This window comes from Crinia signifera, chromosome 5 (assembly GCF_055691185.1).
Source record: "Crinia signifera chromosome 5, ASM5569118v1, whole genome shotgun sequence".
Lineage (NCBI taxonomy): Eukaryota > Metazoa > Chordata > Amphibia > Anura > Myobatrachidae > Crinia > Crinia signifera.
The window spans coordinates 334,386,780-334,403,893 of record NC_139221.1 but is presented as its reverse complement, the minus strand read 5'-3'; the positions used below and the strand labels follow the sequence as shown (position 1 = coordinate 334,403,893).

At 51.6% G+C, this 17,114-nt stretch overlaps 1 protein-coding gene across 7 annotated transcripts in view; it reads left to right on the top strand.

The window, feature by feature from the left end:
- MROH1 (maestro heat like repeat family member 1) overlaps positions 1-17,114 on the top strand; it is a 405,085-nt gene that overhangs the window by 385,666 nt on the left and 2,305 nt on the right. For 5 of the 7 annotated variants that reach the window (XR_014444044.1, XM_083145075.1, XM_083145077.1 and 2 more), the window contains 2 exons: positions 2,470-2,572; positions 4,594-4,659. Coding sequence is in view for 5 of the 7 variants with exons in the window: in XM_083145075.1 (XP_083001201.1) it covers positions 2,470-2,572; positions 4,594-4,659 (169 nt within the window). In the remaining 2 variants the exon portion in view is untranslated. Of the gene's footprint in view, positions 1-2,469; positions 2,573-4,593; positions 4,660-17,114 lie in introns of those variants that run through there. The other 2 variants (XR_014444045.1, XM_083145076.1) reach the window with 2 other exon arrangements.

The window sequence follows — 17,114 nt, the reverse complement described above, 5'->3', positions numbered from 1 at the left end:
GGGAGTGTGTAACATCTTGTGTAGGGTGCTGTCATGTACATGTGTGTGGCATATTATGTAGCATGCTCTCCTGTACAAGTATGTAGTATACCGTGTAGTGTGCTCTCATGTACATGGGAGTGTGTAACATCTTGTGTAGCGTACTCTCCTGTACATGTATGTAGCATACCATGTAGCGTGCTCTCCTGTACATGTATGTAGCATACCGTGTAGTGTGCTCTCATGTACATGGGAGTGTGTAACATCTTGTGTAGCGTGCTGTCCTTTACATGTATGTGGCATACAATGTAGCGTGCTCTCCTGTACATGTATGTAGCATACCGTGTAGCGTGCTGTCCTGTACATGGGAATATGTAGCATAATGTGTAGCGTGCTCTCCTGTACATGTATGTGGCATACTATGTAGCGTGCTCTCCTTTACATGTATGTGGCATACTATGTAGCGTGCTGTCCTGTACATGTATGTAGCATACCATGTAGCGTGCTCTCCTGTACATGTATGTAGCATACCATGTAGCGTGCTCTCCTGTACATGGGAGTATGTAGCATACCATATAGCGTGCTCTCCTGTACATGTATGTAGCATACCGTGTAGTGTGCTCTCATGTACATGGGAGTGTGTAACATCTTGTGTAGGGTGCTGTCATGTACATGTGTGTGGCATACTATGTAGCGTGCTCTCCTGTACATGTATGAGGCATACCGTGTAGTGTGCTCTCATGTACATGGGAGTATGTAGCATACAGTGTAGCGTGTTCTCCTGTACATGTATGTAGCATACCATGTAGTGTGCTCTCATGTACATGGGAGTATGTATCATACAGCGTAGCATGTTCTCCTGTACATGGGAGTATGTAGCATACCATGTCGTGTGCTCTCCTGTACATGTATGTAGCATACCGTGTAGTGTGCTCTCATGTACATGGGAGTGTGTAACATCTTGTGTAGGGTGCTGTCATGTACATGTGTGTGGCATACTATGTAGCATGCTCTCCTGTACAAGTATGTAGCATACCGTGTAGTGTGCTCTCATGTACATGGGAGTGTGTAACATCTTGTGTAGCGTACTCTCCTGTACATGTATGTAGCATACCATGTAGCGTGCTCTCCTGTACATGTATGTAGCATACCGTGTAGTGTGCTCTCATGTACATGGGAGTGTGTAACATCTTGTGTAGCGTGCTGTCCTTTACATGTATGTGGCATACAATGTAGCGTGCTCTCCTGTACATGTATGTAGCATACCGTGTAGCGTGCTGTCCTGTACATGGGAATATGTAGCATAATGTGTAGCGTGCTCTCCTGTACATGTATGTGGCATACTATGTAGCGTGCTCTCCTTTACATGTATGTGGCATACTATGTAGCGTGCTGTCCTGTACATGTATGTAGCATACCATGTAGCGTGCTTTCCTGTACATGTATGTAGCATACCATGTAGCGTGCTCTCCTGTACATGGGAGTATGTAGCATACCATATAGCGTGCTCTCCTGTACATGTATGTAGCATACCGTGTAGTGTGCTCTCATGTACATGGGAGTGTGTAACATCTTGTGTAGGGTGCTGTCATGTACATGTGTGTGGCATACTATGTAGCGTGCTCTCCTGTACATGTATGAGGCATACCGTGTAGTGTGCTCTCATGTACATGGGAGTATGTAGCATACAGTGTAGCGTGTTCTCCTGTACATGTATGTAGCATACCGTGTAGTGTGCTCTCATGTACATGGGAGTATGTATCATACAGCATAGCATGTTCTCCTGTACATGGGAGTATGTAGCATACCATGTCGTGTGCTCTCCTGTACATGTATGTAGCATACCGTGTAGTGTGCTCTCATGTACATGGTAGTGTGTAACAAATTGTGTAGGGTGCTGTCATGTACATGTGTGTGGCATACTATGTAGCATGCTCTCCTGTACAAGTATGTAGCATACCGTGTAGTGTGCTCTCATGTACATGGGAGTGTGTAACATCTTGTGTAGCGTACTCTCCTGTGCATGTATGTAGCATACCATGTAGCGTGCTCTCCTGTACATGTATGTAGCATACCGTGTAGTGTGCTTTCATGTACATGGGAGTGTGTAACATCTTGTGTAGCGTGCTGTCCTTTACATGTATGTGGCATACAATGTAGCGTGCTCTCCTGTACATGTATGTAGCATACCGTGTAGCGTGCTGTCCTGTACATGGGAATATGTAGCATAATGTGTAGCGTGCTCTCCTGTACATGTATGTGGCATACTATGTAGCGTGCTCTCCTTTACATGTATGTGGCATACTATGTAGCGTGCTCTCCTGTACATGTATGTGGCATACTATGTAGCGTGCTCTCCTGTACATGTATGTGGCACATTCTACCAGGAGAATTGGGGGAGCAGATAATAAGCGGTGATAACAGTGGGATGTGGGAGGATTGGAGTACTGGGGTAACTAGGGTGTAATGCTGTTATACGTCTCCCTCTAGTTGCAGGGTTATCCCGACGTCATCTCCCGTCTCGTCCAGACCAACATCAGCTACTTCAAGAGCATCTGGCCTGATATACGAGCAGCTGCTCCCATGTTCATAGGTATGTACACGTGGCACGGTCACTGACAGGGCGTGTTATAATCAGTCTGCCCCTCCCACTGCAGGGTGACACAGATACAGGGGGGCTGTTAGACATGGAGCCAGCCCCTCCCACTGCAGAGTGACAGACACAGGGGGGCTGTGAGACATGGAGCCAGCCCCTCCCACTGCAGGGTGACAGACACAGGGGGGCTGTGAGACATGGATCCAGCCCTCCCGCTGCAGGGTGACACAGACACAGGGGAGGTGTGAGACATGGAGCCAGCCCCTCCCACTGCAGGGTGACACAGACACAGGGGGGCTGTGAGACATGGATCCAGACCCTCCCACTGCAGGGTGACACAGATACAGGGGGGCTGTGAGACATGGAGCCAACCCCTCCCACTGCAGGGTGACACAGATACAGGGTGGCTGTGAGACATGGAGCCAGCCCCTCCCACTGCAGAGTGACAGACACAGGGGGGCTGTGAGACATGGAGCCAGCCCCTCCCACTGCAGGGTGACACAGATACAGGGGAGCTGTGAGACATGGAGCCAGCCCCTCCCACTGCAGGGTGACAGACACAGGGGTGCTTTGAGACATGGAGCCAGCCCCTCCCACTGCAGGGTGACACAGATACAGGGGGGCTGTGAGACATGGAGCCAGCCCTCCCACTGCAGGGTGACACAGATACAGGGGGGGCTGTGAGACATGGATCCAGCCCCTCCCACTGCAGGGTGACAGACACAGGGGGGCTGTGAGACATGGAGCCAGCCCCTCCCACTGCAGGGTGACACAGATACAGGGGGGCTGTGAGACATGGAGCCAGCCCCTCCCACTGCAGGGTGACAGATACATCAGAGCTGTGAGACATGGAGCCAGCTGCTCCCACTGCAGGGTGACAGACACAGGGGGGCTGTGAGACATGGAGCCAGCCCCTCCCACTGCAGAGTGAAACAGACACAGGGGGGCTGTGAGACATGGAGCCAGCCCCTCCCACTGCAGAGTGACAGACACAGGGGGGCTCTGAGACATGGAGCCAGCCCCTCCCACTGCAGAGTGACAGACACAGGGGGGCTCTGAGACATGGAGCCAGCCCCTCCCACTGCAGAGTGACAGACACAGGGGGGCTGTGAGACATGGAGCCAGCCCCTCCCACTGCAGGGTGACAGACACAGGGGGGCTGTGAGACATGGAGCCAGCCCCTCCCACTGCAGGGTGACACAGATACAGGGGGGCTGTGAGACATGGATCCAGCCCTCCCACTGCAGGGTGACTCAGACATAGGGGAGGTGTGAGACATGGAGCCAGCCCCTCCCACTGCAGGGTGACTCAGACATAGGGGGGCTGTGAGACATGGAGCCAGCCCCTCCCACTGCAGAGTGACAGACACAGGGGGGCTGTGAGACATGGAGCCAGCTCCTCCCGCTGCAGGGTGACATACACCGGGGGGGCTGTGAGACATGGAGCCAGCCCCTCCCGCTGCAGAGTGACACAGATACAGGGGGGCTGTGAGACATGGAGCCAGCCCCTCCCACTGCAGAGTGACAGACACAGGGGGGCTGTGAGACATGGAGCCAGCCCCTCCCACTGCAGGGTGACTCAGACACAGGGGAGGTGTGAGATATGGAGCCAGCCCCTCCCACTGCAGGGTGACTCAGACACAGGGGAGGTGTGAGACATGGAGCCAACCCATCCCAATGCAGGGTGACACAGATACAGGGGAGCTGTGAGACATGGATCCAGCCCTCCCACTGCAGGGTGACTCAGACACTGGGAAGCTGTGAGATATTGAGCCAGCCCCTCCCACTGCACGATGACTCAGACACAGGGGAGGTGTGAGACATGTAGCCAGCCCCTCCCACTGCAGGTGACTCAGACACAGGGGAGCTGTGAGACATGTAGCCAGCCCCTCCCACTGCAGCGTGACACAGTGGAGGTGAGATATTTAGAGCCTGTCCCTCCCACTCTAGGGTGAGAATAGGGGTATACACCGTTTGTACATTATCTGTCTCTGACCAGTTATTCTGCTCCCCCTGCAGGGTTCCTGGTGCTACACATGCAGAAGGATCAGTGTAATCTGGTTGATTTAGATCATCTGGTGACCTGTAAGTTCTCCTATGTTATGTGTGTTAATTATCCAAACATGTATCTGGGGGAACACATCTTCCATGTGAGCCCTGTTCTGCCTCTGACGTGTCCTCTCTCTGCCTGTGAGCCCTGTCCTGCCTCTGACGTGTCCTCTCTCTGCCTGTGAGCCCTGTCCTGCCTCTGACGTGTCCTCTCTCTGCCTGTGAGCCCTGTCCTGCCTCTGACGTGTCCTCTCTCTGGCTGTGAGCCCTGTCCTGCATCTGATGTGTCCTCTCTCTGCCTGTGAGCCCTGTTCTGCCTCTGACGTGTCTTCTCTCTGTCTGTGAGCCCTGTCCTGTCTCTGACGTGTCCTCTCTCTGCCTGTGAGCCCTGTCCTGCATCTGATGTGTTCTCTCTGAGTGTGAGTCCTGTCCTGTCTCTGACGTGTCCTCTCTCTGCCTGTGAGCCCTGTCCTGCCGCTGATGTGTCCTCTCTCTGCCTGTGAGCCCTGTCTTGCCTCTGATGTGTCCTATCGCTGCCTGTGAGCCCTGTCCCACCTCTGATGTGTCCTCTCTCTGCCTGTGAGCCCTGTCCTGTCTCTGACGTGTCCTATCGCTGCCTGTGAGCCCTGTCCCGCCTCTGACGTGTCCTCTCTCTGCCTGTGAGCCCTGTCCTGCCTCTGACATGTCCTCTCTCTGCCTGTGAGCCCTGTCCTGCCTCTGACGTGTCCTCTCTCTGCCTGTGAGCCCTGTCCTGCCTCTGACATGTCCCCTATCTGCCTGTGAGCCCTGTCCCGCCTTTGACGTGTCCTCTCTCTGCCTGTGAGCCCTGCCCTGCCTCTGATGTGTCCTCTCTCTGCCTGTGAGCCCTGTCCTGCCTATGACTTGTCCTCTCTCTGTCTGTGAGCCCTGTCCCGCCTCTGATGTGTCCTATCGCTGCCTGTGAGCCCTGTCCTGCCTCTGACGTGTCCTCTCTCTGCCTGTGAGCCCTGTCCTGCCTCTGACGTGTCCTCTCTCTGGCTGTGAGCCCTGTCCTGCATCTGATGTGTCCTCTCTCTGCCTGTGAGCCCTGTCCCGCCTCTGACTTGTCCTCTCTCTGTCTGTGAGCCCTGTCCCGCCTCTGATGTGTCCTATCGCTGCCTGTGAGCCCTGTCCTGCATCTGATGTGTCCTCTCTGCCTGTGAGTCCTGTCCTGTCTCTGACGCGTCCTCTCTCTGCCTGTGAGCCCTGTCCTGCCGCTGATGTGTCCTCTCTCTGCCTGTGAGCCCTGTCTTGCCTCTGATGTGTCCTATCGCTGCCTGTGAGCCCTGTCCCACCTCTGATGTGTCCTCTCTCTGTCTGTGAGCCCTGTCCCGCCTCTGATGTGTCCTATCGCTGCCTGTGAGCCCTGTCCTGCATCTGATGTGTCCTCTCTGCCTGTGAGTCCTGTCCTGTCTCTGACGTGTCCTCTCTCTGCCTGTGAGCCCTGTCCTGCCGCTGATGTGTCCTCTCTCTGCCTGTGAGCCCTGTCTTGCCTCTGATGTGTCCTATCGCTGCCTGTGAGCCCTGTCCCACCTCTGATGTGTCCTCTCTCTGCCTGTGAGCCCTGTCCTGTCTCTGACGTGTCCTATCGCTGCCTGTGAGCCCTGTCCCGCCTCTGACGTGTCCTCTTTCTGCCTGTGAGCCCTGGCCTGCCTCTGACGTGTCCTCTCTCTGTCTGTGAGCCCTGTCCTGCATCTGATGTGTCCTCTCTCTGCCTGTAAGCCCTGTCCTGCCTCTGATGTGTCCTCTCTCTGCCTGTGAGCACTGTCCTCTCTCTGATGTGTCCTCTCTCTGCCTGTGAGCCCTGTCCCGCCTCTGATGTGTCCTCTCTCTGCCTGTGAGCCCTGTCCTGCCTCTGATGTGTCCTCTCTCTGCCTGTGAGCACTGTCCTCTCTCTGACGTGTCCTCTCTCTGCCTGTGAGCCCTGTCCTGTCTCTGACGTGTCCTCTCTCTGCCTGTGAGCCCTGTCCCGCCTCTGATGTGTCCTCTCTCTCCCTGTGAGCCCTGTCCCGCCTCTGATGTGTCCTATCGCTGCCTGTGAGCCCTGTCCTGCCTCTGATGTGTCCTCTCTCTGCCTGTGAGCCCTGTCCCTCCTCTGACGTGTCCCCTCTCTGCCTGTGAGCTCTGTCCTGCATCTGATGTGTCCTCTCTCTGTCTGTGAGCCCTGTCCCACCTCTGATGTGTCCTATCGCTGCCTGTGAGCCCTGTCCCGCCTCTGACGTGTCCTCTCTCTCCCTGTGAGACCTGTCCCGCCTCTGACGTGTCCTCTGTCTGACTGTGAGCCCTGTCCTGCCTCTGACGTGTCCTATCGCTGCCTGTGAGCCCTGTCCCACCTCTGACGTGTCCTCTCTCTGCCTGTGAGCCCTGTCCCGTCTCTGACGTGTCCTCTCTCTGCCTGTGAGCCCTGTCCTGTCTCTGATGTGTCCTCTCTCTGCCTGTGAGCCCTGTCCCGCCTCTGACATGTCCTCTCTCTGTCTGTGAGCCCTGTCCCGCCTCTGATGTGTCCTCTCTCTGCCTGTGAGCCCTGTCCCGCCTCTGATGTGTCCTCTCTCTGCCTGTGAGCCCTGTCCCGCCTCTGACGTGTCCTCTCTCTGCCTGTGAGCCCTGTCCCGCCTCTGATGTGTCCTCTCTCTGCCTGTGAGCCCTGTCCCGCCTCTGATGTGTCCTCTCTCTGCCTGTGAGCCCTGTCCCGCCTCTGATGTGTCCTCTCTCTGCCTGTGAGCCCTGTCCCGCCTCTGACGTGTCCTCTCTCTGCCTGTGAGCCCTGTCCTGCCTCTGACGTGTCCTCTCTCTGCCTGTGAGCCCTGTCCTGCCTCTGATGTGTCCTCTCTCTGCCTGTGAGCCCTGTCCTGCCTCTGATGTGTCCTCTCTGCCTGTGAGGCCTTTCCTGCATCTGATGTGTCCTCTCTCTGCCTGTGAGCCCTGTCCTGCCTCTGACGTGTCCTCTCTCTGCCTGTGAGCCCTGTTCTGCCTCTGATGTGTCCTCTCTCTGCCTGTGAGCCCTGTCCTGTCTCTGACATGTCCTCTCTCTGCCTGTGAGCACTGTCCTGCCTCTGACGTGTCCTCTCTCTGCCTGTGAGCCCTGTCCCGCCTCTGACGTGTCCTCTCTCTGCCTGTGAGCCCTGTCCCGCCTCTGACGTGTCCTCTCTCTGCCTGTGAGCCCTGTCCCGTCTCTGACGTGTCCTCTCTCTGCCTGTGAGCCCTGTCCTGTCTCTGACGTGTCCTCTCTCTGCCTGTGAGCCCTGTCCTGCATCTGACGCGTCCTCTCTGCCTGTGAGCCCTGTCCCGTCTCTGACGTGTCCTCTCTCTGCCTGTGAGCCCTGTCCTGTCTCTGATGTGTCCTCTCTCTGCCTGTGAGCCCTGTCCCGCCTCTGACATGTCCTCTCTCTGTCTGTGAGCCCTGTCCCGCCTCTGATGTGTCCTCTCTCTGCCTGTGAGCCCTGTCCCGCCTCTGATGTGTCCTCTCTCTGCCTGTGAGCCCTGTCCCGCCTCTGACGTGTCCTCTCTCTGCCTGTGAGCCCTGTCCTGCCTCTGATGTGTCCTCTCTCTGCCTGTGAGCCCTGTCCCGCCTCTGATGTGTCCTCTCTCTGCCTGTGAGCCCTGTCCCGCCTCTGATGTGTCCTCTCTCTGCCTGTGAGCCCTGTCCCGCCTCTGACGTGTCCTCTCTCTGCCTGTGAGCCCTGTCCTGCCTCTGACGTGTCCTCTCTCTGCCTGTGAGCCCTGTCCTGCCTCTGATGTGTCCTCTCTCTGCCTGTGAGCCCTGTCCTGCCTCTGATGTGTCCTCTCTGCCTGTGAGGCCTTTCCTGCATCTGATGTGTCCTCTCTCTGCCTGTGAGCCCTGTCCTGCCTCTGACGTGTCCTCTCTCTGCCTGTGAGCCCTGTTCTGCCTCTGATGTGTCCTCTCTCTGCCTGTGAGCCCTGTCCTGTCTCTGACATGTCCTCTCTCTGCCTGTGAGCACTGTCCTGCCTCTGACGTGTCCTCTCTCTGCCTGTGAGCCCTGTCCCGCCTCTGACGTGTCCTCTCTCTGCCTGTGAGCCCTGTCCTGTCTCTGACGTGTCCTCTCTCTGCCTGTGAGCCCTGTCCTGCATCTGACGCGTCCTCTCTGCCTGTGAGCCCTGTCCCGTCTCTGACGTGTCCTCTCTCTGCCTGTGAGCCCTGTCCTGTCTCTGATGTGTCCTCTCTCTGCCTGTGAGCCCTGTCCCGCCTCTGACATGTCCTCTCTCTGTCTGTGAGCCCTGTCCTGCCTCTGATGTGTCCTCTCTCTGCCTGAGATGAGTGGGTGTACACGTGTGTATATTTTATTATATTATGACTGTACATTTTTATGTTGGTGTGTACTCAATGATTTGTGTGATATGTGAGTGAATATTATATTTGTGTGTGTATAGAATTTATTTTTATGTATTACCAGTTTCTTATGTAGCGCACACATACAGTATTCCGTAGCGCACACATATTCCGCAGCGCTGTACAGAGAATATTATTACCAGTTATTATATAGCGCACACATATTCCGCAGTGCCGTACAGAGAATATTATTACCAGCTAATTATATAGCGCACACATATTCCGCAGCGCTGTACAGAGAATATTATTACCAGCTAATTATATAGCGCACACATATTCCGCAGCACTGTACAGAGACTATTATTACCAGTTATTTATATAGCGCACACATATTCCGCAGCGCTGTACAGAGAATATTATTACCAGTTATGATATAGCGCACACATATTCCGCAGCGCTGTACAGAGACTATTATTACCAGTTATTATATAGAGCACACATATTCCACAGCGCTGTACCGAGATTATTATTACCAGTTATTATATAGCGCACACATATTCCGCAGCGCCGTACAGAGAATATTATTACCAGCTAATTATATAGCGCACACATATTCCGCAGCGCTGTACAGAGACTATTATTACCAGTTATTTATATAGCGCACACATATTCCACAGCGCTGTACAGAGACTATTATTACCAGTTATTATATAGCGCACACATATTCCGCAGCGCTGTACAGAGACTATTATTACCAGTTATATTATATAGCGCACACATATTCCACAGCGCTGTACAGAGGATATTATTACCAGTTATTATATAGCGCACACATATTCCGCAGCGCTGTACAGAGACTATTATTACCAGTTATTATATAGTGCACACATATTCCGCAGCGCTGTACAGAGACTATTATTACCAGTTATTATATAGCGCACACAAATTATCTTGCAGCGCTGTACAGAGAATATTATTACCAGTTATTATATAGCGCACACATATTCCACAGCGCTGTACAGAGAATATTATTACCAATTATTATATAGCGCACACATATTCCGCAGCGCTGTACAGAGAATATTATTACCAGTTATTATATGGCGCACACATATTCTGCAGCGCTGTACAGAGACTATTATTACCAGTTATTATATAGCGCACACATATTCCGCAGCAATGTACAGAGATTATTATTACCAGTTATTATATAGCGTGCACATATTCCGCAGCGCTGTACAGAGAATATTATTACCAGTTATTATATAGCGCACACATATTCCACAGCGCTGTACAGAGAATATTATTACCAGTTATTATATAGCGCACACATATTCCGCAGCGCTGTACAGAGAATATTATTACCAGTTATTATAAAGCGCACACATATTCCACAGCGCTGTACAGAGAATATTATTACCAGTTATTTATATAGCACACACATATTCCGCAGCGCTGTACAGACACTATTATTACCAGTTATTATATAGCGCACACATATTCCGCAGCGCTGTACAGAGCATATTATTACCAGTTATTATATAGCGCACACATATTCTGCAGCGCTATACAGAGAATATTATTGCCAGTTATTATATAGCGCACACATATTCCACAGCGCTGTACAGAGACTATTATTACCAGTTATTATATAGCGCACACATATTCCGCAGCTCTGTACAGAGATTATTATTACCAGTTATTATATAGCGCACACATATTCCGCAACGCTGTACAGAGATTATTATTACCAGTTATTATATAGCGCACACATATTCCGCAGCGCTGTACAGAGAATATTATTACCAGGTTTTATATAGCGCACACATATTCCACAGCGCTGTACAGAGAATATTATTACCAGTTTTTATATAGCGCACACATATTCCGCAGCGCTGTACAGAGAATATTATTACCAGTTTTTATATAGCGCACACATATTCCACAGCGCTGTACAGAGAATATTACCAGTTATTATATAGCGCACACATATTCCGCAGCACTGTACAGAGACTGTTATTACCAGTTATTATATAGCGCACACATATTCCGCAGCGCTGTACAGAGACTATTATTACCAGTTATTATATAGCGCACACATATTCCGCAGTGCTGTACAGAGACTATTATTACCAGTTATTTATATAGCGCACACATATTCCGCAGCGCTGTACAGAGAATATTATTACCAGTTATTATATAGCGCACACATATTCCGCAGCGCTGTACAGAGACTATTATTACCAGTTATTTATATAGCGCACACATATTCCGCAGCGCTGTACAGAGAATATTATTACCAGTTATTATATAGCGCACACATATTCCGCAGCACTGTACAGAGACTATTATTACCAGTTATTTATATAGCGCACACATATTCCGCAGCACTGTACAGAGAATATTATTACCAGTTATTATATAGCGCACACATATTCCGCAGCGCTGTACAGAGAATATTATTACCAGTTATTATATAGCGCAGACATATTCCGCAGCGCTGTACAGAGACTATTATTAGCAGTTATTATATAGCGCACACATATTCCGCAGCGCTGTACAGAGAATATTATTACCAGTTATTATATAGCGCACACATATTCCGCAGCGATGTACAGAGAATATTACTACCAGTTATTTATATAACGCACACATATTACACAGCGCTGTACAGAGAATATTATTACCAGTTATTATATAGCGCAGACATATTCCGCAGCGCTGTACAGAGACTATTATCACCAGTTATTATATAGTGCACACATATTCCGCAGCACTGTACAGAGACTATTATTACCAGTTATTATATAGCGCACACATATTCCGCAGCGCTGTACAGAGACTATTATTACCAGTTATTATATAGCGCACACATATTCCGCAGTGCTGTACAGAGACTATTATTACCAGTTATTATATAGCGCACACATATTCCGCAGCGCTGTACAGAAACTATTATTACCAGTTATTATATAGCGCACACATATTCCGCAGCGCTGTACAGAGAATATTATTACCAGTTATTATATAGCGCACACATATTCCGCAGCGCTGTACAGAGAATATTATTACCAGTTATTATATAGCGCACACATATTATGCAGCGCTGTACAGAGACTATAATTACCAGTTATTATATAGCGCACACATATTCCGCAGCGCTGTACAGAGACTATTATTACCAGTTATTATATAGCGCACACATATACCGCAGCGCTGTACAGAGACTATTATTACCAGTTATTATATAGCGCACACATATTCCGCAGCTCTGTACAGAGACTATTATTACCAGTTATTATATAGCGCACACATATTCCGCAGAGCTGTACAAAGAATATTATTACCAGTTATTATATAGCGCACACATATTCCGCTGCGCTGTACAGAGACTATTATTACCAGTTATTATATAGCGCACACATATTCCGCAGCGCTGTACAGAGAATATTATTACCAGTTATTATATAGCGCACACATATTCCGCAGCGCTGTACAGAGACTATTATTCACAGTTATTATATAGCGCACACATATTCCGCAGCTCTGTACAGAGATTATTATTACCAGTTATTATATAGCGCACACATATTCCGCAGCGCTGTACAGAGAATATTATTACCAGTTATTATATAGTGCACACATATTCCGCAGCGCTGTACAGAGAATATTATTACCAGTTATTATATAGCGCACACATATTCTGCAGCTCTTTACAGAGATTATTATTACCAGTTATTATATAGCGCACACATATTCCGCAGCGCTGTACAGAGCATATTATTAACAGTTATTATATAGTGCACACATATTCCGCAGCGCTGTACAGAGAATATTATTACCAGTTATATTATATAGCGCACACATATTCCGTAGCGCTGTACAGAGACTATTACTACCAGTTATTATATAGCGCACACATATTCAGCAGCGCTGTACAGAGATTATTATTACCAGTTATTATATAGCGCACACATATTCTGCAGCGCTGTACAGAGTAAATTAGAACCCTCACATTAGTCCTTGTCCCAGTGGAGCGTACAATCTATATTCTATATTACCCCACACAGGGGTAATTGCCCCTGTGTGGAGGGCACTGCTGCAGGATGGGCAGTTACCATGATATTTTGTCACAGAACGGGCAGTAATAATTAAGGTCTGAGGGATAGATGGCGTATCTTCTGAGTACCAATATATGCCCTGCACCTGGTTACATAGCGGGTATTTCCCCCCGTGTGTCTGGTTGCATAGCGGGTAAATGCCCCCAGGTGTCTGGTTCCATAGCAGGTAATTGTCCCTGCTGTCTGGTGCCATAGCGGGTAATTGCCCCTGCTGTCTGGTGCCATAGCGGGTAATTGCCCCTGCTGTCTGGTGCCATAGCGGGTAATTGCCTCCTGGTGTCTGGTTCCATAACGGATAATTGCCCCCAGGTGTCAGGTTCCATAGCAGGTAATTGCCCCCGCGTGTCTGGTTCCATAATGGATAATTGCCCCCTGGTGTCTGGATCCATAGCGTGTAATTTCCCCCAGGTGTCTGGTTTTGGCCCCGTGATTATGGTTACATGGCGAGTAATATCCCTCCATGTCTCATTACATGGTGGGTAGTTGCCCCCTGGTGTCTTGTTCCATAGCGGGTAATTTCCCCCAGGTATCTGGTGCCATAGCGGGTAATTTCCCCTGTGTGTCCGGTTAGATAGCGGATAATTGCCCACGCGTGTCTGGTGCCATAGCGGTTTATTGCCTCCAGAGGTCTGCTGCCATAGCGGTAATTGCCCCCTGGTGTGTGATGCCATAGCGGTAATTGCCCCCCCTGGTGTCTGGTTAGATATCAGGTAATTGCCCCCCTGGTGTCTGATGCCATAGCAGGTAATTGCCCCCTGGTGTCTGGTTAGATAGCAGGTAATTGCCCCCTGGTGTCTGGTTAGATATCAGGTAATTGCCCCCCTGGTGTTTGATGCCATAGCAGGTAATTGCCCCCTGGTGTCTGGTTAGATATCAGGTAATTGCCCCCTGGTGTCTGGTTAGATATCAGGTAATTGCCCCCTGGTGTCTGGTTAGATATCAGGTAATTGCCCCCTGGTGGCTGGTTAGATATCAGGTAATTGCCCCTTGGTGGCTGGTTAGATATCAGGTAATTGCCCCCTGGTGGCTGGTTAGATAGCAGGTAATTGCCCCCTGGTGTCTGGTTAGATATCAGGTAATTGCCCCCCTGGTGTTTGATGCCATAGCAGGTAATTGCCCCCTGGTGTCTGGTTAGATATCAGGTAATTGCCCCCCTGGTGTCTGGTTAGATATCAGGTAATTACCCCCTGGTGTCTGGTTAGATATCAGGTAATTGCCCCCTGGTGTCTGGTTAGATATCAGGTAATTGCCCCCTGGTGGCTGGTTAGCTATCAGGTAATTGCCCCTGGTGTCTGGATCCATAGTGAGTAATTGCCCCCAGGTGTCTGGTTACATGCCAAGTAATTGCCCCTGCTTGCTCTGTTACCCGGATCAGCGGATCAGGTTGCAGGACAGGATTTGCATCTTCCCCAGGATCCCTTGCACTGACGATGGGGGCAGGAGGAAGCAGAGTGATCTCATTAGGATCTGAGTGCTTCCCGTAGGGTCTTGTGTAAACAGCTACTGGAAGAAGTGCCGGGACCTGTGCCAGGGACAGAGGAGGGGCAGGCGGAGGGATACAGACCAAGCACACACAGATGTCAGGGGGGAACACTATATCCAGCATATACTGGTCTATTGGGGAGAGGTGCAAATGGGACAGGTCAATGGGGGAGAGGTGCAGCTGGGATTGGTATATAGGGGAGAGGTGCAGCTGGGATTAGTATATAGGGGAGAGGTGCAGACGGGACTGATCTATAGGGGAGAGGTGCAGCTGGTATTGGTATATAGGGGAGAGGTGCAGCTGGGATTAGTATATAGGGGAGAGGTGCAGACGGGACTGATCTATAGGGGAGAGGTGCAGCTGGGACAGATCTATAGGGGAGAGGTGCAGCTGGGACTGGTCTATAGGGGAGAGGTGCAGCTGGTATTGGTATATAGGGGAGAGGTGCAGACGGGTCTGATCTATAGGGGAGAGGTGCAGCTGGGACTGATCTATAGGGGAGAGGTGCAGCTGGGACAGATCTATAGGGGAGAGGTGCAGCTGGGACAGGTGTATAGGGGAGAGATGCAGCTGGGACAGGTCTATAGGGGAGAGGTGCAGCTGGGACAGGTCTATAGGGGAGAGGTGCAGCTGGGACAGATCTATAGGGGAGAGGTGCAGCTGGGACAGGTGTATAGGGGAGAGGTGCAGCTGGGACTGGTCTATAGGGGAGAGATGCAGCTGGGACTGGTCTATAGGGGAGAGGTGCAGCTGGGACTGGTGTAAAGGGGAGAGGTGCAGCTGGGACTGGTGTATAGGGGAGAGGTACAGCTGGGACTTATCTATAGGGGAGAGGTGCAGCTGGGACTGGTCTATAGGGGAGAGGTGCAGCTGGGACTGGTCTATAGGGGAGAGGTGCAGCTGGGACTGGTCTATAGGGGAGAGGTGCAGCTGGGACTGGTCTATAGGGGAGAGGTGCAGACGGGACTGATCTATAGGGGAGAGGTGCAGCTGGGACTGGTCTATACGGGAGAGGTGCAGCTGGGACAGGTCTATAGGGGAGAGGTGCAGCTGGGACTGGTCTATAGGGGAGAGGTGCAGCTGGGACTGGTCTATAGGGGAGAGGTGCAGCTGGGATTAGTATATAGGGAAGAGGTGCAGCTGGGACAGGTCTATAGGGGAGAGGTGCAGCTGGGACTGGTCTATAGGGGAGAGGTGCAGCTGGGACTGGTCTATAGGGGAGAGGTGCAGCTGGGACTGGTCTATAGGGGGAGAGGTGCAGCTGGGACTGGTGTATAGGGGAGAGGTGCAGCTGGGACAGGTCTATAGGGGAGAGATGCAGCTGGGACTGGTCTATAGGGGAGAGGTGCAGCTGGGACTGATCTATAGGGGAGAGGTGCAGCTGGGATTAGTATATAGGGAAGAGGTGCAGCTGGGACAGGTCTATAGGGGAGAGGTGCAGCTGGGACTGGTCTATAGGGAAGAGGTGCAGCTGGGACAGGTCTATAGGGGAGAGGTGCAGCTGGGACAGGTCTATAGGGGAGAGGTGCAGCTGGGACAGGTCTATACGGGAGAGGTGCAGCTGGGACAGGTCTATACGGGAGATGTGCAGCTGGGACTGGTCTATAGGGGAGAGGTGCAGCTGGGACAGGTCTATACAGGAGATGTGCAGCTGGGACTGATCTATAGGGGAGAGGTGCAGCTGGGACAGGTGTATAGGGGAGAGGTGCAGCTGGGACAGGTCTATACGGGAGAGGTGCAGCTGGGACAGGTCTATACGGGAGATGTGCAGCTGGGACTGGTCTATAGGGGATAGGTGCAGCTGGGACAGGTCTATACGGGAGATGTGCAGCTGGGACTGATCTATAGGGGAGAGGTGCAGCTGGGACAGGTCTATACGGGAGAGGTGCAGCTGGGACAGGTCTATACGGGAGATGTGCAGCTGGGACTGGTCTATAGGGGATAGGTGCAGCTGGGACAGGTCTATACGGGAGATGTGCAGCTGGGACTGATCTATAGGGGAGAGGTGCAGCTGGGACAGGTGTATAGGGGAGAGGTGCAGCTGGGACTGATCTATACGGGAGATGTGCAGCTGGGACAGGTGTATAGGGGAGAGGTGCAGCTGGGACTGATCTATAGGGGAGAGGTGCAGCTGGGACTGATCTATAGGGGAGAGGGGCAGCTGGAACTGGTCTATAGGGGAGAGGTGCAGCTGGGACAGGTGTATAGGGGAGAGGTGCAGCTGGGATTAGTATATAGGGGAGAGGTGCAGCTGGGACTGATCTATAGGGGAGAGGTGCAGCTGGGACTGATCTATAGGGGAGAGGTGCAGACGGGACTGATCTATAGGGGAGAGGGGCAGCTGGGACAGGTCTATAGGGGAGAGGTGCAAATGGGACAGGTCAATGGGGGAGAGGTGCAGCTGGGATTAGTATATAGGTGAGAGGTGCAGCTGGGATTAGTATATAGGGGAGAGGTGCAGTTGGGACTGATCTATAGGGGAGAGGTGCAGCTGGGACAGGTCAATGGGGGAGAGGTGCAGCTGGGACTGGTGTATAGGGGAGAGGTGCAGCTGGGACTGGTCTATAGGGGAGAGGTGCAG